Genomic DNA, 24,999 nt, shown 5'->3' on the forward strand with positions numbered 1-24,999 from the left:
ACATAGTTTTTAAGGTTGAAGGAAGACTAAGTCCATCTAGTTCAATCCATAGCCTAACATGTTGATCCAGAGGAAGGCAAAAAAACCCCATGTGGCAAACACTAAGCTCCACATTGGGGAAAAAAATTCCTTCCCGACTCCATACGACAATCAGACTAGTTCCCTGGATCAACGCCCTTTCAAGGAATTTAGTATTTATAACCTGTAATATTATACTTTTCAAGAAAGGCATCCATGCCCTTCTTAAATTTTAACAGTGAATCACTCATTACATCATCATGCGGCAGAGAGTTCCATAGTCTCACTGCTCTTACAGTAAAGAATCCCCGTCTGTGATTATGATTAAACCTTCTTTCCTCCAGACGTAGAAGATGCCCCCTTGTCCCCGTCTCAGGCCTCAGAGTAAAAAGATCAGTAGACAGGTCTTTGTACTGTCCCCTCATATACTTGTACATAGTAATAAGATCACCCCTAAGCCTTCTTTTTTCCACAGTAAATAACCCCACGTGTAATAACCTGTCTTGGTATTGCAGACCCCCCCCCAGTCCTCTAATAACCTTGGTCGCTCTTCTCTGCACCCGCTCTAGTTCAGCTATGTCTTTCTTATAAACCGGAGACCAGAACTGTACACAGTATTCTAAGTGTTGTCGCACTAATGACTTGTATAGAGGTAAAATTATGTTCTCCTCATGAGCATCTATGCCTCTTTTAATGCATCCCATTATTTTATTTGCCTTTGCAGCAGCTGCCTGACACTGGCTACTAAACGTGAGCTTGTCGTCCACCAATACACCCAGGTCTTTTTCAGTTACAGTTTTGCCCAGTGTTTTACAATTAAGCATATAATTATACATTTTATTTCCTCTGCCCAAGTGAATTACCTTACATTTATCCCCATTAAAGCTCATTTGCCATTTATCAGCCCAAGCTTCTAGTTTACATAGATCCTCCTGTAATATAAAATTGTCCTCCTCTGTATTGATTACCCTGCAGAGTTTAGTGTCATCTGCAAATATTGAAATAATACTCAGTATGCCCCCCCTACAAGGTCATTAATAAATATGTTAAAAAGAAGGGGGCCCAATACTGACCCCTGTGGTACCCCACTGTTAACTGAGACCCAGTCTGAGTGTTTTCCATTAATAACCACCCTTTGTTTCCTATCACTGAGCCAATTCTTAACCCACATACATATATTTTCCCCTATCCCCATTGTTCTCATTTTATGTATCAACCTTTTGTGTGGAACCGTATCAAAAGCTTTTGAAAAGTCCATATACACAACATCCACTGCATTTCCTTGGTCCAGTCCAGAACTTGCCTCCTCATAAAAACTGATGAGATTAGTTTGACAGGAACGGTCCCTCGTAAACCCATGTTGATATTGGGTCATGAGGTTATTTTTCTTCAGATACTCTATTATAGCATCTCTTAGGAAACCCTCCAGGATTTTACCCACAGTAGAGGTTAAGCTTACCGGCCTATAATTTCCAAGTTCGGTTTTTGTCCCCTTTTTGAATATTGGCACCACATTTGCTATACGCCAGTCGTGTGGTACAGACCCTGTTATTATGGAATCTTTAAAGACTAAAAATAATGGTCTATCTATGACATTACTTAATTCCTGCAGTACTCGCGGGTGTATCCCATCCGGGCCCAGGGAGTTGTCAACTTTAGTGATTTTTAGACGCCGCCGTACTTCCTGTTGGGTTAAGCAAGTGACATTTAATGGAGAATTTTTGTCATCACTAATCATGTTTTCTGTCATGCGATTTTCTTGTGTAAATACGGTTGAAAAAAAATCATTTAGCATATTGGCTTTTATCTCATCCTCATCCATCATTTCACTCAGACTATTTTTAAGGGGGCCAACACTATCATTTTTTAGTTTTTTACTATTTATGTAGTTAAAGAACATTTTGGGGTTATTTTTACTTTCTCTGGCAATGATTCTCTCTGCCTCAATCTTTGCTGCCTTGATTTGTTTTTTCCATAATTTATTTAATTTTCTATATTTATTTAATGCCTCATCACTACCTACTGGCTTTAGTTCTCTAAATGCTTTCTTTTTATCACTTATTGCGCCCCTTACAGTTCTATTTAGCCATAGTGGTTTCCTCCTATTTCTAGCATGTTTATTCCCAAAGGGTATATATTGTGCATAGGTCCTATTCAGGATGTTAATAAATGTCTCACATTTGCTTTGTGTAGCTTTATATCTCAGGATATCGTCCCAGTTTATTACACTAAGGTCATCTCTTAACCGTTGGAAATTTGCTTTCCTGAAGTTTAGTGTCCTTGTAACCCCTCTACTACACATCTTATTAAAGGTTACATGAAAACGTATTATTTTGTGATCACCATTACCCAAGTGACCCCCAACTCGTACATTTGATATGCGGTCTGGCCTATTGGTTAATATTAGGTCTAGCAGTGCCCCCCTTCTTGTTGGGTCCTGAACCAATTGTGAAAGGTAATTGTCTCTCATAGTTGTCAAAAACCTATTACCTTTGCTTGAACTACAGGCTTCTGTCCCCCAATGTATTTCAGGGTAGTTGAAGTCCCCCATAATAATGACTTCTCCTTGAGTCGCTGCTTCATCTATTTGCTTTACGAGGATATTCTCCGCTACTTCCATTATTTTTGGAGACTTATAACAAACCCCTATCAGTAATTTATTATTTTTTCCCCCTCCCCTTATCTCCACCCACAGGGACTCTACATTTTCATTAGATTCACATATATCCTCCCGCAAGACAGGTTTTAAGGATGATTTTACATATAAACACACCCCCCCCCCCTCTCGCTTGTTTGTACGGTCATTTCTGGACAGACTATAGCCCTGTAAATTAACTGCCCAGTCATGGGTCTCGTCCAGCCACGTCTCAGATATCCCTACCATGTCATAATTATTTTCCAACAAAATTAATTCTAATTCCTCCATTTTGTTGGTGAGGCTTCTGGCATTAGTGTACATGCATTTTATGTATCTCTCTGTACCACTATTCCTTCTTACTTTATTGACTGTTCTAACCCCACCCCCAATTTCTTTATTTGTGCCCAGGTCACTATCTTCACTATCTTCCCCACCTATAAAATGAATACCCTCCCCCCCAATCCCTAGTTTAAACACTCCTCCAACCTTCTAGCCATTTTCTCCCCCAGCACAGCTGCACCCTCCCCATTAAGGTGCAGCCGGTCTCTAGCGTAGAGTCTGTAGCCAACTGAGAAGTCGGCCCAGTTCTCCAGGAACCCAAATCCCTCCTTCCTACACCAGTTCTTGAGCCACTTCTTTATCTCCCTAATCTCCCGTTGCCTCTCTGGTGTGGCACGTAGTACCGGTAGTATTTCAGAGAATACCACCTTGGAGGTCCTTGCTTTCAGCTGGCAGCCTAATTCCCTGAAATCATCTTTAAGGACCTTCCACCTACCTCTAACTTTGTCATTTGTGCCAATGTGCACCATGACCGCTGGGTCCTCACCAGCCCCTCCCAGTAATCTGTCAACCCGATCAGCGATGTGCCGGACTCGAGCGCCAGGTAGGCAGCACACTGTTTGACGATCCCTGTCTTTGTGACAGATTGCCCTATCTGTTCCCCTAATAATTGAGTCCCCCACTACCAGCACCTGCCTGGCCTGCCCTACTCTCCTATTTCCCTCTTTACTGGAGCTGACACTCCTCCGGCTTTCAGGGGACATGCATTGCTGCAGTAGTGCTACCCCTGTACCGTCACTCCCCTCATCTGCCAACTTTGCAAACTTATTGGGGTGTGCCAGATCAGGACTAGCCTCCCTGGCACTCTTCCCTCTACCACCGCTTCTAACTGTCACCCAACTAGCGACCTCACTGTCCTGCAGCTCCCGACTACCACCCTCCCCCACATCTACCCCAGTGAGCTGCTGCTCAGTGAGCAGCAGACTCCTTTCCATGTTGTCAATGGATCTCAGTGTTGCAAGCTGCTCATTTAGATCCAGTATCTGGGCTTCCAAACGCACAACGTGCACACATCTCGCGCAGCAGTAAGCAACCCCGACCGACTGTTCAAGGAATACATACATGTGGTAAGATGTACACTGGATAGCATTGTCAATAATGGAGCTCATTTCCTAATAGGGATTGCAATAGACAGAATGTTAAGTAAAAAGAAAAGTAAAGAATTAATGAAATACAGACAGCAATTTAGTCCAAAGTCCTCCCTTCCAAACTCCCTGAATACAAAGTCACTGAAAAACAAGTCACACACTTACTTTCGTTCGCACTGACGCTCCGGACACACTCAGCTCGTTCACACTCGCAAACTAAGAGATTTAAAGAGTTTTTTTTTTTCCCCCCTTTTCCAGCAATGCACCGTTCACCTCAATGCACTTTCAATCTGAGCTGCTGTTAACCTGCGATTTCTGAGGCTGGTGACTCGGATAAACTTAGCCTCAGAAGCAGAGGTGACTCTTGGTCTTCCTTTCCTGGGGCGGTCCTCATGTGAGCCAGTTTCTTTGTAGCGCTTGATGGTTTTTGCAATTGCACTTGGGGACACTTTCAAAGTTTTCCCAATTTTTCGGACTGACTGACCTTCATTTCTTAAAGTAATGATGGCCACTCGTTGTTCTTTACTTAGAATTTGTATTATGGCAAGAAAAAAGCAGCCAACAGTCTATTCAGTAGGACTATCAGCTGTGTATCCACCAGACTTCTGGACAACACAACTGATGGTCCCAACCCCATTTATAAGGCAAGAAATGCCACTTATTAAACCTGACAGGGCACACATGTGAAGTGAAAACCATTTCCGGTGACTACCTCTTGAAGCTCATCTAGAGAATGCCAAGAGTGTGCGAAGCAGTCATCAAAGCAAAAGGTGGCTACTTTGAAGAACCTAGAATATAAGACATATTTTCAGTTGTGTCACACTTTTTTATTAAGTATATAATTCCACATGTGTTAATTCATAGTTTTGATGCCTTCAGTGTGAATGTACAATTTTTATAGCTATGAAAATGCAGAAAAATCTTTAAATGAGAAGGTGTGTCCAAACTTTTGGTCTGTACTGTATATCTATTTATATCTCTATCTATCTATAGATATCTATCTATCTAAAAAAGCTGTATTCTGAAGTATAATAATTTTTGCAAAAATTTGAGTATTCAGTTCTACTTGAATAAATTTGCTAATCTCTAGATGTGAGCTGAAGCAAAATTAAGGTTGATCCAAGTCAGAGAAAGTAAGATAAAAATGAAAAAAAAAACCTCTCCCAATGATGTTGTTTACAGGTAATCTGTCACCACATTTGACTCATCTATCTAAACTATTAATATGGGCTTAAAGGTTATAGACTGATGAAAAAAGTCCTCCCTGTATGCCTGATATCTGATGTCTTGTTGTTGATAAATCATCTTTTATCACTTTATATAAATTACCTCTTCCAGGCTCTGGGGAGGACGCTGACCGAAAGATAACTCCTCCTATAGAGATTATTATACATGAAGGGGGAGTTACCAGTGTGATGTGTAATAGCCGCTCTCTGCTCTCCTGATCTTACTGCAGAGCTGTGTGAGATTATACCTGATACATCTGCAGGTTCCTCTCACAGGCACACAGGGTGTAATATTATAATACAGCAGAGCTCAGACAGAAGCAAAAATGTGCTTGCAAGAAGACAAAAGATCATGTCTCCTGTTAGGTGTTAGTTACTTGTCTCACACTGGTAACTCCCCCTTCATGTATAATAATCTCGGGAGGCAGAGTTATCTTCCAGGCAGCGTCCTCCCCATACCCTGGAAGAGGTCATTTACAAATAAGAAAAACGTGAATTTCTTTGGAATAAGACATTGGATCACAGATATCAAGGTATCATTCAGCTTGCCATGACCTACATGCCCATATAGGCGACTTAGGAGGGTTGATCCGACTGACAGATTCTCTTTAACCTCTTCGCGCCTTCCTGACCAGGCCAAATTTTTCAAATCTGACATGTTAGTTTATGCGATAACTTCAGACTGTTTTGTGTCAAATTTACTAATCTCAGAATCACTGTTAGTGGTAAATTTAAGTAATTATTTACCACAACACACTTACTTTTACATTGTCATCATTTATTAAATTTTTCCTTTTGCTTGGATTTTAAAGCACTCAAAAAAATGGGAGCAGCAACAAGGTTTCATTTTTTTCTATAAAAATGAATTTTTTTTTTATGGTGAACTTTACTTTTGAAGTGACTGAGTGTTAATGAGTTAATGATAATAAGTATTTGCAGGCAACAGTGAAACATCGTGGAGGTTCTTTGCAAGTTTGGGGTTGAATTTCAGCAAATGGAGTTAGGGATTTAGTCAGCATTAATTTTACCGCTGGAGTGGTACCACTAATCTAAGTTCCCTGCCAGAGGACGTCCACTTCTACCGCTAGCATTTACCAGCTACCATCTTCATCCGTTATCGGTGCCACTCCGGTCAGTCTCCAGAAGGTCGTGATCTACTGGATCACCCCAGTGTTTGCTGGGCAAACCGAAAGTCACAGCTTAGTGTAAATCTATAAGACCCAGAACAAGGCTCTCAGACTTACATTGAGAGCTTGTGTCAATTACCAAGGACTTCCGGTCAGTTAGAAGTTGTGGTCACAAGATGGCAGCACTGGGAAGAGAAGACAATGGCTGTTAACCATAGTACTACGGTCAGGGAACTTATATTAGTGGAGCCACACAAGCGTTACAATAAAAAAAAAAATCAGCTGGAGTGTTTTAATAAATTGGGTGCATCTTACTTTAGCCTACTTTTTGTTGAGTTTTGCGCAAAAAAACACCTGGCCTAATTAAATTCTCACTATTATGCTTGTAAAGTGTAGTGAAATATGTTGCAGTTATACAAGCAACAGAAAAATATAATTGGTCTTACAATATTAGAATTTACACCGAGGACATTAGAAAAAGACTTGTCAAATGAAAATACATTTATTTCTGCCACATCACAGGAGCAATGTTTAGGGCTGCCATATTAATGTAAGTAACGGTAACATACGGTAAACACTGCCCCAATAATTGCCCTGCAAAATGCATCAAACAATGAATGATAACAATTGAAAACATGGACTCACTTGCACTGTCTGCACTTGCGGAGACTGTATGACAGATGGTTGTGCAGCTTGAATGACTCCATGTACCTGTACAGTCTGTCCATTTGGAAGCTGGACTAATGTAACAGTCGGGGCAGAGGATGTGGCGTGTGCAGCTGCCATGGAAACCTAACAAAATAGCAAAAACTATTAGAGTAAAACAAAACATTTAATTTTAATACACACACACACACACACACATATACACTGCTCAAAAAAATAAAAGGGAACACTGAAATAACACATCCTAGATCTGAATGAATGAAATATTCTCATTGAATACTTTGTTCTGTACAAAGTTGAATGTGCTGACAACAAAATCACACAAAAATCATCAATGGAAATCAAATTTATTAACCAATGGAGGCCTGGATTTGGAGTCACCCCCAAAATTAAAGTGGAAAAACACACTACAGGCTGATCCAACTTTGATGTAATGTCCTTAAAACAAGTCAAAATGAGGCACAGTATTGTGTGTGGCCTCCACGTGCCTGTATGACTTCCCTACAACGCCTAGGCATGCTCCTGATGAGGTTGTGGATGGTCTCCTGTGGGATCTCATCCCAGATCTGGACTAAAGCATCCTCCACCTCCTGGACAGTCTGTGGTGCAACGTGACGTTGGTGGATGGAGCGAGACATGATGCCCCAGATGTGCTCAATTGGATTCAGGTCTGGGGAACGGGCAGGCCAGTCCATAGCTTCAATGCCTCATCTTGGCGGAACTGCTGACACACTCCAGCCACATACATACATACATACATACACACATATATATAATATTATATAATATCATTTCATTATATTATATAATATCATATTATAATATTATATATCATATCATTATAATATCATATTATGAACAGTTAAGCAAGTTAAAGATGAAATGATCTCTGAAAGGCCTTTGTATTTTATGCAAATTATCTCTCTCTCTCTCTCTCTCTATATATATCACAGTTTGTAAACGCTTTTTGTAGCCAGACAAGAGTCTTTCAATTCTTGTTTGAGGAATTTTCATCCATTCTTTCTAGGAAAAATTCTTCTCGTTCTGGGATATTCCTGGGTTGTCCTGCATGCACTGCTATTTTGAGGTCTAGCCACAGGTTTTCAATTATGTTCAGATCAGGGAACTGTGAGGGCCATTGTAAAACCTTCAGCTTATGTCTTCTGAGGTAGTCTATTGTGGATTTTGACGCGTGTTTAGGATCATTATCCATTTGTAGAAGCCATACTCTTTTCAACTTCGGCTTTTTTTTTTATAGATGGTGTTATGTTTCCATCAGCAATGTGTTGAAATTTCATTGAATCCATTCTTCCCTCTACCTATGAAATGTTCCCCATGCCATTGGCTACAACACAACCCCAAAGCATGATTGATCCACCCCCATGCTTAATGGTTGGCGAGATGTTCTGTTCCTGAAATTATGTGCCTTTTCTTTCCCCAAACATACCTTTGATCATTGTGGCCCAAGAGTTCTATTTTAACATCATCAGTCCACAGGATTTGTTTCCAAAATGCATCAGGCTTGTTTAGACGTTCTTTTGCATACTTCTGATGCTGAATTTTTATGGTGGAGATGCAGGAGGTTTTCTTCTGATGACTCTTCCATGAAGGCAATATTTGTGCATTTGTCTGTGAACAGTAGAACAATGTACCAAACTCCAAAATCTGCTAAATCTTTCTGAAGGTCTTTTGCAGTTAAACAGGGGTTCTGATTAGCCTCTCTAGCAATCCTACGAGCAGCCCTCACTGAAATTTTGCTTAGTCTTTCAGACCTCATCTTGACCTCCACTATTTGTTAACGGCATTTCTTAATTACATTTCGAATTGAGGAAAATGCAACTTGAAAACGCTTTTCTATCTTCTTATAACCTTCTCCTTTGTGGGCCTCCACCATTTTCAGATTGCTCAGCAGATGCTTAGAAGAACCCATTGATGCTGTTTTTTGGCACAAGGTTAGAGGAGGCTTTTTTTTATAAAGCTGGGAAATTTGCATCACCTGGCCTTTCCTAATAATGATAGTGAACAAGTCATAACCCTAACAAAGTAATTAAGGTCTGAAACCTTGGTCAAATTTACCTGAGCACACAAATCTCCACGGGTGCCCAAACTTTTGCATTGCCCATTTTCCTTTTTGTAATTTTTAAAATGTAAACCATTACAATAAATATTTTTTTGGCCTAAAATACAAAAGGAAGTGTGTGTCATCTTTCCCTTCAGGCCTTTTAGAGATCATTTCATCCTCCACTTGCTTAACTGTCCAGTATAACAGTAACTTTGGCCAGAGATACTTTTGTAATCCGATTTGTGTGTGATGCATCAGCACTAAATAGTTTAAGTTGGTGAAGTGGGAAAAATATAAGTAGAAGTTTACTTTATGGAATCAAATAACTAAAAATTGGCATGTTCGTATGTATTCACCCCTTTTGCTATGAAGCCCCTAAAGATGTCTGGTGCAAGCAATTACCTACATAAGTCACATGCTTAGTGAAAGGAAGTCCACCTGTGTGCAATCTAAGTGTCACATGGTCTGTCAGTATATACACACCTTTTCTGAAAGGCCACAGAGGCTGCAACACCAATAAGCAAGAGGCAAAACTAACCAAACAACTCCATGAAGACCAAGGAGATCTCCAAACAAGTCAGGGACAAAGTCGTTGAGAAGTACAAGTCAGGGTTGGGTTATAAAAAAAAAATATTCCAATCTCTGATGATCCCCCAATGCACTGTCAAATCCATTATCATCAAATGGAAAGAACATGATACCACAACAAACCTGCCGAGAGGGCCACCCACCAAATCTCCCAGCCCGGGCAAGGAAGGCATTAATCAGAGAGGCAGCACAGAGACCAAAGGTAACCTTGAAATGCGTTGACCATAAACCTACAATTCTATTACCAATATTTGTGCTGTATTCCGGAGAGCGCAGAAATACTTCCTATCCTGATATTCAAATCTGTTTTCTTGGAAGCTGCTGCATGTGGTGTTCAGGCTCTATAAGTGTTGTGTGTCACACAACCACGCAAGATGAGCGGTTCTACTTATAAATACCAACCCTTTAAAGTGGGTAAGACCCTATTGCGCTCTTGTATTTCTTTACATCCCCACAGTGAAACATGGTGGTGGCATCATGCTGTGGGGATGTTTTTCGGCAGAAGGGACAGGGTAAATGGTCCGAGTCGAAGGGAAGATGGATGATGATAAAATACAGGGATATTCATTCTTGAGCAAAACCTGTTTCAGTCTGTCAGTGATTTGAGACTGTGACAGAGGTTGACCTTCCAACAAGACAATGACCCAAAGCATACTCCTAAAGAAACACTCGAGTGGTTTAAGGGGAAAAGTGTAAATGTTTTGGAGTGGCCTAGCCAAAGCCCAGACCTTAATCCAATTGAGAATCTGTGATCAGACTTGAAGATTACTGTTCACCAGAGGGAACCATCTAACTTGAAGGAGCTGGAGCAGTTTTGCCTTGAGGAATAGCAAAAATCCCAGTGACAAGATGTGGAAAGCTCATAGAGACTTATCCACAGCGACTTGCAGCTGTAATTGTCTACAAAGTACTTATTTTAGGGGGGTGAATAGTTACGCACACTGAAGTTTTCAGTTATTTTGTCCTATTTGTTATTTACTTCACAATAAAAAGAAAACCAAATGTTCACAGTTGTAGGCATGCTCTTTATAAACTAATGCAAACCCTCAAAAAAAAACAAAAAAACGCTAAATTCCAGGTTGTGAGGCAGCAAAACATGGAAAATGTCAAGGAGGTGAATAATTTCGCAAGCCACTGTACATTATATAGATATTACATACACACACACACTCTATATACATACATATAGAAAATATACATATACTTATATAGCGCCATTAATTCCACAGCACTTTACAGACACTATCATCCCTGTCCCCATTGGGGCTCACTATCTAGATAGTCTATCAGTATGTTTTTGGAGTGTGGGAGGAAACCCACACAAACATTGCAGATGTTGTCCAAATATACACTGCTCAAAAAAAAATAAAGGGAACACTTAAACAACAGAATATAACTCCAAGTAAATCAAACTTCTGTGATATCAAACTGTCCACTTAGGAAGCAACACTGATTGACAATCAATTTCACATGCTGTTGTGCAAATGGAATAGACAATAGATGGCAATTATTGGCAATTATCAAGACACACTCAATAAAGGAGTGGTTCTGCAGGTGGGGACCACAGACCACATCTCAGTACCAATGCTTTCTGGCTGATGTTTTGGTCACTTTGGTTGTGCTTTCACACTTGTGGTAGCATGATATGGACTCTACAACCCACAGAAGTTGCTCAGGTAGTGCAGCTCATCCAGGATGGCACATCAATGCGAGTTGTGGCAAGAAGGTTTGCGGTGTTTGTGAGCATAGTGTCCAGAGGATGGAGGCGCTACCAGGAGACAGGCCAGTACACCAGGAGACGTGGAGGGGGCCTTAGGAGGGCAACAACCCAGCAGCAGGACCGCTACCTCCGCCTTTGTGCAAGGAGGAACAGGAGGAGCACTGCCAGAGCTCAGCAAAATGACTTCCAGCAGGCCACAAATGTGCATGTGTCTGCACAAACGGTTAGAAACAGACTCCATGAGGCCCCAACATCCACAGATGGGGGTTGTGTTCACAGCCCAACACGGTGCAGGACGCTTGGCATTTGCCACAGAACACCAGGATTGGCAAAGTCGCCACTGGCGCCCTGTGCTCTTCACAGATGAAAGCAGGTTCACACTGAGCACATGTGACAGACGTGACAGTCTGGAGACGCCGTGGAGAGCGATCTGCTGCCTGCAACATCCTTCAGCATGACCGAATTGGCAGTGATGGTGTGGGGTGGCATTTCTTTGGATGGCCACACAGCCCTCCATGTGCTCGCCAGAGGTAGCCTGACTGCCATTAAATACCGAGGTGAGATCCTCAGACCCCTTGTGAGACCATATGCTGGTGCAGTTGGCCCTGGGTTCCTCCTAATGCAGGACAATGCCAGACCTCATGTGGCTGGAGTGTGTCAGCAGTTCCTGCAAGATGAAGGCATTTAATCTATGGACTGGCCCGCCCGTTCCCCAGACCTGAATTCGATTGAGCACATCTGGGACATCATGTCTCGCTTCATCCACCAACGTCATGTTGCACCACAGACTGTCCAGGAGTTGGCGGATGCTTTAGTTCAGGTCTGGGAGGAGATCCCACAGGAGACCATCCACAACCTCATCAGGAGCATGCCCAGGAGTTGTAGGGAGGTCATACAGGCACATGGAGGCCACACACAAGAATGAGCCTCATATTGACTTGTTTTAAGGACATTACATCAAAGTTGGATCAGCCTGTAGTGTGTTTTTCCACTTTCATTTTGGGGGGGTGACTCCAAATCCAGGCCTCCATTGGTTAATAAATTTGATTTCCATTGATGATTTTTGTGTGATTTTGTTGTCAGCACATTCAACTTTGGACAGAACAAAGTATTCAATGAGAATATTTCATTCATTCAGATCTAGGATGTGTTATTTGAGTATTCCCTTTATTTTTTTGAGCAGTGTACATACACACACTCCTATCGGATAGTCAAATTTACTTAAATATCTGCACAAAACTCAATCCCACCGTGCAATGTAGGCGACGTAGTGCTCAGCCAACTACTGATATTCTCGGATACAAAACTTCGATTGCAATAGAAAGTCTGCCTTTAGCTAGGAGGGAGAGAAATTAACTCAGCAAATTTGCCACATTGTTTTACCAATCTGTGAGTGTCTCGGCACCTGGATCCTTAAGAGTCAAAACTTTTGAAATGTCAAAAGTTTGGTTAAAGTGAAGTCCCTAGTTAAGGTTTTCTGGTTTTATATAAATACAGCTTAATTGTATAATAAATAAAAGTTACACAATTTTTACTAAACTTTGTTTCAATTCCTCCTTATGTTCAAGATAGTCAAAGGTGAGGGAATAGGTGTTATCCAGGACTCAGGGCTGTGGAGTCGGTATAAAATGGACAGACTCCGACTCCTAAAATATATCATTGCATTGAACTACTGTACCCAATTTATATGTGCTGGGAAATCTGGGAAAGTTATGAAATATCCTATAAATGTCTGTTCTATTCCTGATCTAAGGATCTCAGCTTGAGATGAATCTGTGCTGAAGTTTATGTACATGCTCGGTAGTGAGACTCCTGGAGTCGGTAGTTAGGGAAATTGAGGAGTCGGAGGTTTGGCTTACAGACTCCACAGCCCTGCCAGGACTTTGCTTAGTTTTTTTCGTATTGGGACTTATCGGTAGGTAGTTGCTAACTACCTGACTATTCTGCCCAATGACCATCTCTGTCGGCTAAGCGGTAACTCTCCGAGCTCATGCTGACAGAGCATTTCTTCCTCTGCAGTCAGTCCTCAAGGCCCACCACCAGGTCATGTTTTCATGATTTCCTTAGCATTCTACAGGTAATGGAATTTTTACCTGTGCAGTTCTAAGGAAATCCTAAAAACATGTCCTGGTGGTGGGCCTTCAGTTGAGGAACACTGATTTAAATGATCACTTTAGTTTCAATAAAGTAACCCCATTTGATAGTCTTTGTGTATTGTAAAATACTATAGTTACAGAAAATGTTATCTTACCCCTCCCATACCACTACCCTAATATGCCAGACCCTCTGTGTTTCCTTTGTAACTTGCTGATCTGTGCCTGTTTGGTCACATCCATCTCTAGTAACAAAAGCGGAGATGGATCTCAGGATGTGGGGCAGGACTTTGTTTTTACCCTGGGCGGCTGTACCCAGAGCAGAGAGATCGCCCCTTCATGCACTGATTACCCAGTGTCACTCTGCTTTCCCTCCTCTCCCCATGCAGTAAAATCCTTGTCCTGCACCATCATAATCAATTTCCCCATACAGCTGTAAACTACTTTGAGCAACAGCTCACAGATTTCACTGGCTGTACCAGCTAGGTGTCTAATACCAGACAGAAGGACATACATATACAAATGTAAGGTAAATGAACAGGACCAAATAGGCGACAGTAACCATAACTATTCATACTGTTGTCTCAGTTAAACCTCTCTCTCACAACGCTGTCACCTGGATCTCTTCACTGGCTTTCACTGTGCTTCTGTCTGCTAGTTCCATCTCTCCTCTGTCACTACTGATGTAAGAATACTGAATAGTGGGTTTTCTGCTTAGGACTCTGCCCCGTCTCAACAGTGGGATGAATGTGGGTCCTGCGGCCACATTCAGCCATTTGGCTGTTCCAGTCCGGCCCGAGGACAGAAACAGCCAAAGTGCTGAAACAGTGGGCCCAGAGGCCGCACCATGTCTTCCCCTGTTGTAACCGCTATCCGCATCCTCAGGATGTGGTTGTTTTTTTTTCAAGTGTATGGGATGTTTGTATGTACATAGGAGGCTATGTGGGGGCTCACACTGTATATAGGGAGGCTATGTGGGGGCTCACAATGTATATAGGGAAGCTATGTGGAGGCTCACAATGTATATAGGAGGCTGTGTGTGGGCTCTCACTGTATCTAGGGAGCTGTGTGTAGGCTCATACGGTATATAGGGGCTGTGTCTGAGCTCATAAGGTATATAGGGGGTGGCAGTATACTTGATTCTGCTCAATATTAAAGGGTACAATTAATATTATAAAATAATTATAATTAATATGTTAATAATAATGAGCAGAATTGATTTCAGCCTATTGGTTTGGCCCTCCACAACAATCACAGTCTCTTATGTGGCCCCTCGTGAAAATTAATTGCCCACCCCTGCCAGTGTTCATTGCAGTAGTAGCCAGGAAACTCGTTGCAGCATTTAGGGCATGCTCACACTGTCAGGAGACGCTGCGGGTTTGACTCTGCGTGTTCCACAAGACAAATTAGATCACTACAATGTATTGTATGAGGTGAATCAGAATGGCTCAATGAACAAATGTGGATTCACCTGTGTTCACATAACTCAGCGCTTTGGACACAGCATAAAGTATGCTGCGTTCAAAGCGCTGCCTGTACGGATCGTGTGCACATACCCTTATACTCTTGGCAGACTGAACAGGCTGGGAAGGCTCAAGACTGAAAAAGTGGGTGACTAACCGTGGAGCGGCTTATGGGCTCGCTGCATGAAAATAACAGGTATGTGCTACCAAACCAGCGAGGGTATAATCAGCCCAAGAACGACAAGCCTATGAATTTAAATTATAGATTGATAAAATGACAAAAACTTTTTTTTAAATAGGGGGAAGTGGATACAACTATATGCCTAAGCAATGCCTGGCTCGCTAATAAAACTTAATAGTACAGTCTTCAAAGTGATATGTGCAGCGGCTGCCGATATATTTAACTTACAGAGCATTTCTTACACTGGGGACAAATGGGAGCAGGGGCCACTTGGGTACATTTTATACCTCTGCATGTAAATCGTGCTTTTACCGATTCACAGCAAACCAACATCTTCAAAATGGTTACAAATTAAAGCCAATGGGGGGCGTGACCTGGACTCTGGAGATGTAGGTGGCAAGAGTCTGAAGCTATGTGCAGGAAAACCTCCTAAGAGACTAGAAAGAAGATTTCCCACAAAAACCTATTTGGGCACTTAAAAGGAAGTCTCAGGTGTATTTTGAGACGAATCCTGATAAAATTGGACTTATATTGGCGGAGATATTTAGGCTGTGTGCCCACGATGCGTTTTTTAAGCGTTTCCGAAGCGGCAAAAACGCTGCAGAAACGCATAAAAAACGCATGGTAGAAGGTCTGCCATGGTCCCCAATGATAATCCGCATGTGCTGTGCACATGCTGCGCAAATTTCCGCTGTGGATTATCATTGCGGGAAAAAACGCAGCACTACCAATTATTTTGCGGAAGTGCTGCGTTTTCGCCGCCATTGACTTGCATTGAAACGCATGGATTCCACATCACTGCATATGTAGATGCGCATTCCACGCGTTTCAATGTGCGGATGGTACCCGGGTCTGGAGGGCAGGAGACTCTCCTCCGGACCCGGGTACCATAGAACCTGTGAAAAAAAAGAATAAAATAAAAAATAAATATGATATTTATCTTCTGACGGCCCCCGCTGCGCTCCTCCTCCCATGCCGGCAGCTCGCGATGGACTGAAGGATCTGCGCTGACGTCATAGTCATGTGACGGCAGGTCCTTCAGTGTACCGCGATCTGCCGGCAAGGGAGAACGGAGCGAAGCAAGACTCAGAAGGTAAGTATAAATTTATTTTTTTATTTTGTAACATTCTTTATGGTCACACTATATAAATCCATGCCGGTTGCATGGATTTATATAGTGTGACCAAGTTGACCAGCACTTTCCAAGTGATGCTAAAATCGCTTGGAAAGCGCTTGTCAACCCGCATGCAGAGATGCAAGTGAAGAAAGCTTCACATCCGCATGTCCCTGGCAGGAAAAACGCATGTACAATCCACATGTACAACCCGCATGGGTTTTTTCTGCCAGGGAGATGCAGAAACGCTCAGGAAAAATCCGGATCATTTCTGCATCGTGGGCACATAGCCTTAGTCTGAAATTCGGCAAGGCCGCAGCGCGGCAGTTGGGGATTTCCCCAGCCTTTAGGCAGTTAAGTCCCTCTGTACCCGGCGCCATTGTTATATACGGGCTTTGAGTCATTTAGACTCCAATGTTGTGGACCATAAAGTAGCCAGAGGGAAACTCTTTTGACCCCACAATTAAAAGAAGAGAGTAATCTGCGATAATTCCTGGTCGCATCAAAGGAGGAGAAGAAGCAGTGGCATGCAGCAATCCGGGACAGCGCCGATAAAAGATAATCAGCTGACTTACTCAGTTAAGTGACCCCGCTCCCAGGCATACCTAACCCAGCTGTGCTGTCGGCGTTTGTGAGACAGCTGTTCCCATATATCTGTCTCCGTTAGGCTCAGTACAGCGCAAGCCGCTGAGGTAGGTTGGGACCCAGGGAGAGACTCCGAAGTCGCAAGAGCGGAAGTGAAGAGGCCGAGGATGGGAGCCATTTTGGATTACCACGACAACAGAAACACAGTACGGGGCTGACAGGTCAATGCTACGAGTGAAGAGTGCCGCTCACAGTGCTCGCCAGACCGGAGACCTGATCTGCAAGTGCTTGTCACAGCATGGATCAGCGCTATATACAGTGACAAGATCCAAGCTGCACCAGAAGTCCCGCAGTAGAGGGGAGGAAACTGGGGGGCGGCCATAGTAAAGCTCTAGTAACAGGAGCGCTGTCCAGGGCTGAAGGATCGGAGCTGTCATTGTGGAGCGCAACGTAAGGTATTGGCTGGCCTGGTGTCCTTACATATCGTTCCCCTTGCCGCACACTCTGTGCTTGAAACGTCCATTTAAGGAAGAGTCACACTGAAAGGACTAATCTAGCGCCAGGAGGTCTGGAATAGTTGTGCCTTAGGACACATTCTTCAAAACACAGTCTCTTCACTACTAAAGAGGGAGCTCTGGACTGTTGGGTCTATCAAGGCATAATCTGGATCGGTGGACACAAAAATGCCAAAGTGAGGAATTTCAGCTGAAATCTTCGGGTCGGTGCGATTACAGCGATGCCAGATTCATATGGGGTTTTTATGACTGACAGCTGTCACACACTAAAAGACGCTTTTTTTAAAAAAAAAAAAAACTAATGTTTGCATCGCCATATTTAGAGAGCTATAATTTTTCCATATTTCGGCCGACAGTCATATGACTGTTTATTTTTTGCGGGACAAGTTGACGTTTTTCTTAGTACAATTTTCGAGCAAATTACATTTTTTGATCGCTTTCTATTCTGATTTTTGGGAAGCAGAATGAACAAATAACAATTCAGGAATTTTTTTTGTTGTTACTTGTGTGGTAAAATTGATAAGGCAGCTTTATTCTTTGGGTCAGTACGTTTACAGCGGTACCACATTTATGTAATTTTTTTAAGTTTTAGCGCTTTTACATAATAAAGCTTTTATAGAAAAAATAGTTATCTTTGCATCGCTTTATTCTGAGAGCGGTAACTTTTTAATTTTTCAGCTGATGGAGCTGTATGGAGGCTTGATTTTTGTGGGACAAGATGACGTTTTCAGCGGTACCATTTTTATTTTCATCCGTCTTTATCGCGTTTTATTCCACTTTCTTCCAGCGGTATGATGAAAAGTCAGTTTCTTTTTTTGACGCTGTTCACTGAAAGGGTTAACTAGTGTGACACGTTTATAGATCGGGTCGTCCCAGACACGGCGATACCAAATGTGTACTTTTTTGTTTATTTTTTTTACCTATAAATCTGTATTTATTAGTGAGAGATATATATATATAGTACAGACCAAAAGTTTGGACACACCTTCTCATTTAAAGAAATTTCTGTATTTTCATGACTATGAAAATTGTACATTCACACTGAAGGCATCAAAACTATGAATTAACACATGTGGAATTATATACTTAACAAAAAAATGGGAAACAACTGAAAATATGTCTTATATTCTAGGTTCTTCAAAGTAGCCACCTTTTGCTTTGATGATTGCTTTGCACACTCTTGGCATTCTCTTGATGAGCTTCAAGAGGTAGTCACCGGAAATGGTCTTCCAACAATCTTGAAGGAGTTCCCAGAGATGCTTAGCACTTGTTGGCCCTTTTGCCTTTACTCTGCGGTCCAGCTCACCCCAAACCATCTCAATTTGGGTTCAGGTCTGGTGACTGTGGAGGCGAGGTCATCTGACGTAGCACCCCATCACTCTCCTTCTTGGTCAAATAGCCCTTACACAGCCTGGAGGTGTGTTTGGGATCATTGTCCTGTTGAAAAATAAACGATGGTCCAACTAAACGCAAACCGGATGGAATAGCATGCCGCTGCAAGATGCTGTTGTAGCCATGCTGGTTCAGTATGCCTTCAATTTTGAATGAATCCCCAACAGTGTCACCAGCAAAGCACCCGCACACCATCACACCACCTCCTCCATGCTTCACGGTGGGAACCAGGCATGTAGAGTCCATCCATTCACCTTTTCTGCGTCGCACAAAGACACGATGGTTGGAACCAAAGATCTCAAATTTGGACTCATCAGACCAAAGCACAGATTTCCACTGGTCTAATGTCCATTCCTTATGTTCTTTAGCCCAGACAAGTCTCTTCTGCTTGCTGCCTGTGAGTCATTCCACATCAAGTGGACCAGTGGTCCCCACTCGACCTTCTCCGATTTTGCTGAAAATTTATAAGGATGTACATGTATGTTTGAAAAGAGGTTCTGTAAATTTTTAGGGCCAGATCTCAAATACATTGGACACTGTTGACCTTTCACTGGAGGTTCCACCAAGCCTGCTGCTTCAGCTAAGAGGATTTTGCAAACTTTGGCACATAGCCATTAGAGTTCTATACTGGCTATGATGCTGAAATTTGGCATACTAGCTCAACTTTTGCTGCTAAACATGATAAAATTATTACCGGCTATGACAAAACAATATTTCAGCCGCAATTTTGTGTCAAAGTAGCTTGTAAAACGCGTCGCATAAAATTTATGCCAAACTTTGCCCATATATAACTCAAGACCAAAAACCAATAGTAACTGGTGCTTGGCCTTGTACACCAAACATCTACATGACTTTGCATTGCTGCAATATCGCGGTCAAATCATATGTATTTGTGGAAATATTCACACCCACATATGATGAAAAACTTAAAAAAAAACGAATTTTACCTATTTTTAGGTCAAATTTCTCAAAAAGGGTACCCCTAAAATATATTAATTCTGATATCATTAGAAAGAGCACATTTTTCTCTACAAGGATCATTGTTTTGTTTTTTTTGGAGTCTCTCAGTTTAAGAAAAGAAAAATGCCACTGAACATGGTGTTATTTATTAATAAGCAATGAATGGTAACTGCACTATTCAAACCCTTGCGTTGGTCCATGGTGGTTATACCACAACCAATTCCCTAAGAATTGGTATTATAATCCTATTAAGAATTGTAATAATGCTGTCTTTCGAGAATTGGCAGCCCCATCGCCTATGAGCCATGGCCGATAGCCGTGCAAGGCCAGCCGCGGGCGGTCTCTTTATCACAGGTTCCGAAGCCTGAGGGTGGGTGTCTTTGCCTAGGATCCCAAGCCTAATATTGGGTATCTTTTGTTGGTTCCCAAGCCATAATGTTCAGTCTAAGTGGTCTGGAATTGTTGCTGAATTTGCAACACAATTGGCGGTTCAGAGAAGCTGTATTGTCGGCCCATTGCTGTTGCAGCTGGTGCTGGAATTATTGCAATGATTGACTGCTCGGGAATCCAGCATGTATCATTTCTCACAGGCCAGTGAAAGAAGCTAGCTGGTCAATGAGGATGCATAACATTTATTAATGCATCATGGTCGTCGACTGAAATTTCAGAAATATTTCCAATCCACCAGTTCCTATCGTAAATGCAGGCAATGTATTGCCCTGGCTGGAGGTTTGCAATTGGCACAAAAGGCATTTCTGATCTGACAGATCTATCTACATAGGCAATGAAAGATGATGGGTCATTTGACACCCTTGAAATGAGAATCTTTTTGCCATCAATTGGCACAAACTGGTGATTTTCTCTTGTTCCAGCAATTGTATGTCCATCTTTGAACCTTTCCTCCTGAACTACCCGTATTTCGTCAATTTTTTCTTTTGGAACAAAAAAAAATTAGATTCCATGCAGTTGCTCGTTGCAAAAGTTGACTAAATCCACTGGGGTCAGTATTTGGTTTTCAGTAGGGCGTTGAAGACTGGCACGAGCTGCCAACCTCTTTGCTGTCCCTCCAATCCCATCATAGGGCGAGTTTCCATGACTGGTACCAAAAAAATTCCATTCAGCGCTGATATTGAAATCAGCATTGTGGTGGCACAAGTTGAGAAAACTTTTGAAATTTTTGTACTGGGCTGCAGATCCATCGCTGAAGTAGTGGATATGACGAATCCCATAGAGGAGAGTCTTGAGATACTCCACAATTACTGTTAAGAAAGTGAGAACTGCAACTGTGTCATGTCGTGAGCAATCACTGATTATGCACAAGCTGATGTTCTGTGCAGCTTCACCATTTAACTCCTTGAAGTAAATTACAAATGGGTGTACTGTAGCTTGACTATTTTCCCAGTGGAAACCTTGAATGGCATTATCTGAACAATAAATGAGTAATTTTCAGCAAAGTCCATAAGGATCACAAGCTCTCCAGGTCTCAGATTTTCCTTCAACGATTTCAAATAGCTACTTTGATGCTTGGCGATGTAGTGATTGGCTACAAAGTTTAGAAATTTTCAAAAACAATTCTTCAATGAAATCTTCTATAGTCAGTTGTTTGGTATCAAGCGTGTCTCGATCAGTGTGAATCCATTGCTTGAACTCAATAATATCTTCAGGGTCACTGTTGACAAACATATTGACTAGAAATTATTTTAAAACTTCAGGACCCGGGCATTTATCACAACGGCCAAGCATACAGTCCTTGGATTCAATTCCACAGACCATTTTGCATATGAGCTCTTTGTAGTCATCATTGATTGGGCATGCTGCAAGCATTAGTTTGACATTTTGGTGAATGGTACACACACAAACGGAATGTGTTCCAGCAGATCCAATGGTTACACACCACTTTGGCCGAAGCTCACAAAACTTGGAAAATCCAATTTCAGGGCCATTCCGATCCCGATAGGCAACAAACATTTCCCTCATATTGCTCAGTAATAGTCGCTTTTGCATCAGCTTTTTTTCTCCTGCTATTCGCACTGATACATAGTCTTTTTTACCAGGGCACATTCGACTGAATTCATCATCCTCAAAAAATGCCTGCACCTTTTCCTTCACTTCCTCAGAAACTTTCTTGCCACACTTGATTCTAGGTAAGGCTAAGATCCCATGTTCACATTTAAGCTTTCGAGCTTGTTTGACCATTTGTTCAGAGACACCGAATTCGTCTGATATAGCCTTAATGGACCAACTTTTAGGTGCCAATGTCAAGATTTGGACCTTTTCTGCCTGACTGGACACCTGCAGCTTTTGCTTCAAATCTGCCAAAATGTAATCCAGACACATTTTGCACTGTGCTGTTTTTGTTTGCTCAATGTCTTTCGGCTCAAGCCCTCCAATTGAAGCAATCTTGCTAGAAAATGCCTTTTGTACCTGGCTTATCTTTCTCCTTGCATATCCAAGTGAATCCCGCTGGCTTACCCGTGGATATTTCAGAGGAGAGATGCCAATGGATGTTAAGCTTGAATTTAGACTTTCAGGAGAACATTCCATTCCATCTGGATCTGATTCAGAGGAAACTGGATCAGCTGATTTTTTCCTGTTAGCAAATTCTTTTCGACATGATGCACACATCTTCTGGCCAGGCTTCACATCATTCTTTGTAAATTCGTTCAACTGGTCAGCTGCTAACAAATTGATAGCTCGCAAATTCTTTTTGGTGTTATGACCTTTCTTCTCAAAAGGATTGCATTCACGATTTTTGCAAATGCTCATATTTGGTCAAGAATGAAGCTTCATGGTGTAAACAGATTTGTGAATGTTCGTCAAAATTTAGTCCCACTCGTCGACGCAGCAATTTCTGTTCATCCAATCCAAAGCTTGTAAACAATTTCAACTCATCCTTGCTATGGGTGAATGTCTTAAGGTGGCACTTCGAATTGTTCGCAAGGCCGATAGAGCACTGGGCCGATTCTTCATCAATTTCATTCTCCATCGCTAAAAAATAAATAATATATGCATTAAAATGTAACAATAGTCAATAACTTTTCATAAACAAAAAGGTTTATAGGTTTTTGATTATAATAGACATTGCTAGCAACAATACAACTCTAACATGTGATAAGAATCTGAAAATCAAACACAAAATCAATTACGCGCATAAATAACACCATGTTCAGTGGCATTTTTCTTTTCTTAAACGGAGAGACTCCAAAAAAAAAAAAAAACAATGATTCTTGTAGAGAAAAATGTGCTCTTTCTAATGATATCATAATTAATATATTTTAGGGGTACCCTTTATGGGAAATTTGACCTAAAAATAGGTAAAATTTGTTTTTTTTTAAAGTTTTTCATCATATGTGGGTATGAATATTTCCACAAATACATATGGTTTGACCACCGTGATATTGCAGCAATGCAAAGTCATGTAGATGTTTGGTGTACAGGGCAAAGCACCAGTTACTATTGGTTTTTGGTCTTGAGCTATATATGGGCAAAGTTTGGCATAAATTTTATGCGACGCGTTTTACAAGCTACTTTGACACAAAATTGCAGCCGAAATATTGTTTTGTCATAGCCGGTAATAATTTTGTCGTGTTTAGCAGCAAAAGTTGAGCTAGTATGCCAAATTTCAGCATCATAGCCAGTATAGAACTCTAATGGCTATGTGCCAAAGTTTGCAAAATCCTCTTAGCTGAAGCAGCAGGCTTGGTGGAACCTCCAGTGAAAGGTCAACAGTGCCCAATGTATTTGAGATCTGGCCCTAAAAATGTACAGAACCTCTTTTCAAACATACATGTACATCCTTATAAATTTTCAACAAAATCGGAGAAGGTCGAGTGGAGACTATTTTTAAAACTGGTCCACTTGATGTGGAATGACTCCTGTCCTTAGCAGTGGTTTCCTAGCAGCTATTTTACCATGAAGGCCTGCTGCACAAAGTCTCCTCTTAACAGTTGTTGAAGAGATGTCTGCTGCTAGAACTCTGTGTGGCATTGACCTGGTCTCTAATCTGAGCTGCTGTTAACCTGCGATTTCTGAGGCTGGTGACTCAGATAAACTTATCCTCAGAAGCAGAGGTGACTCTTGGTCTTCCTTTCCTGGGGCGGTCCTCATGTGAGCCAGTTTCTTTGTAGCGCTTGATGGTTTTTGCAACTGCACTTGGGGACACTTTCAAAGTTTGCCCAATTTTTCGGACTGACTGACCTTAATTTCTTAAAGTAATGATGGCCACTGGTTTTTCTTTACTTAGCTGCTTTTTTCTTGCCATAATACAAATTTTAACAGTCTATTCAGTGGGACTATCAGCTGTGTATCCACCAGACTTCTGCACATCACAACTGATGGTCCCAACCCCATTTATAAGGCAAGAAATCCCACTTTTAAACCTGACCGAGCACACCTGTGAAGTGAAAATCATTTCCGGTGACTACCTCTTGAAGCTCATCAAGAGAATGCCAAGAGTGTGCAAAGCAGTCATTAAAGCAAAAGGTGGCTACTTTGAAGAACCTAGAATAGAAGACATATTTTCAGTTGTTTCACACTTTTTTGTTAAGTATATAATTCCACATTTGTTAATTCATAGTTTTGATGCCTTCAGTGTGAATGTACAATTTTCAAAGTCATGAAAATACAGAAAAATCTTTACATGAGCAGGTGAGTCCAAACTTTTGGTCTGTACTGTATATATATTGCAATACATTATACCTATATTGAAAGCTCCTGATACTATGCCGTGCATTGGTCTCAGGAGCTTTCCGTAGCTTGGTGACCTGAGGGTCGTCTGGTCACCATGGCAATGGTCGGGCCCCTGCGATGACGTCACACGGGGGCGCCGACCTGAAGGCAGAGGGAGCTCCCAGCCCTCTGCCTGCCTCCTGAACACAGCGATCGCGCTCGATCGCAGCATTCAGGGGGTTAACAGACAGGGGCGGTGTGACAACGCTCCTGGCTGTTTAGTGCCGGAGCTCAGCCACTAGCAGCGCTGAGCTTCGGCACTGATAGAGCAGCAGACACTGAAATTTCAGCATCTCCTGCTCCATCATGCTGTGATCGGTCAGTCAGATTGACTGATCGATCGCAGCGATTTGGGTGCAGGGACCGACGGCATGGGTCCCAGCACCCCTTCTCGTGCCGCTCAGCTGTCACGGACAGCTGTCGGCACTGAACTGGCACAGCGTGTTTACACGTTGTGGCAGTTCAAAGCCATGACGGACACTGCACGGCAAGGAGC

General features: G+C 42.0%; 1 protein-coding gene across 2 annotated transcripts in view; it reads right to left on the minus strand.

Moving 5' to 3' along the window:
• The window catches only part of CREB1 (cAMP responsive element binding protein 1), a 119,768-nt gene that overhangs the window by 38,324 nt on the left and 56,445 nt on the right, over positions 1–24,999 (minus strand). For both annotated transcript variants that reach the window (XM_073646345.1, XM_073646346.1), the window contains one exon: positions 7,082–7,228. In XM_073646345.1, coding sequence (XP_073502446.1) covers positions 7,082–7,228 — 147 coding nt within the window. The remainder of the gene's footprint in view (positions 1–7,081; positions 7,229–24,999) is intronic.

Source organism: Phyllobates terribilis, unplaced genomic scaffold (assembly GCF_046119375.1).
Source record: "Phyllobates terribilis strain yellow unplaced genomic scaffold, ASM4611937v1 Scaffold_9__5_contigs__length_417890890, whole genome shotgun sequence".
Taxonomy (NCBI): domain Eukaryota; kingdom Metazoa; phylum Chordata; class Amphibia; order Anura; family Dendrobatidae; genus Phyllobates; species Phyllobates terribilis.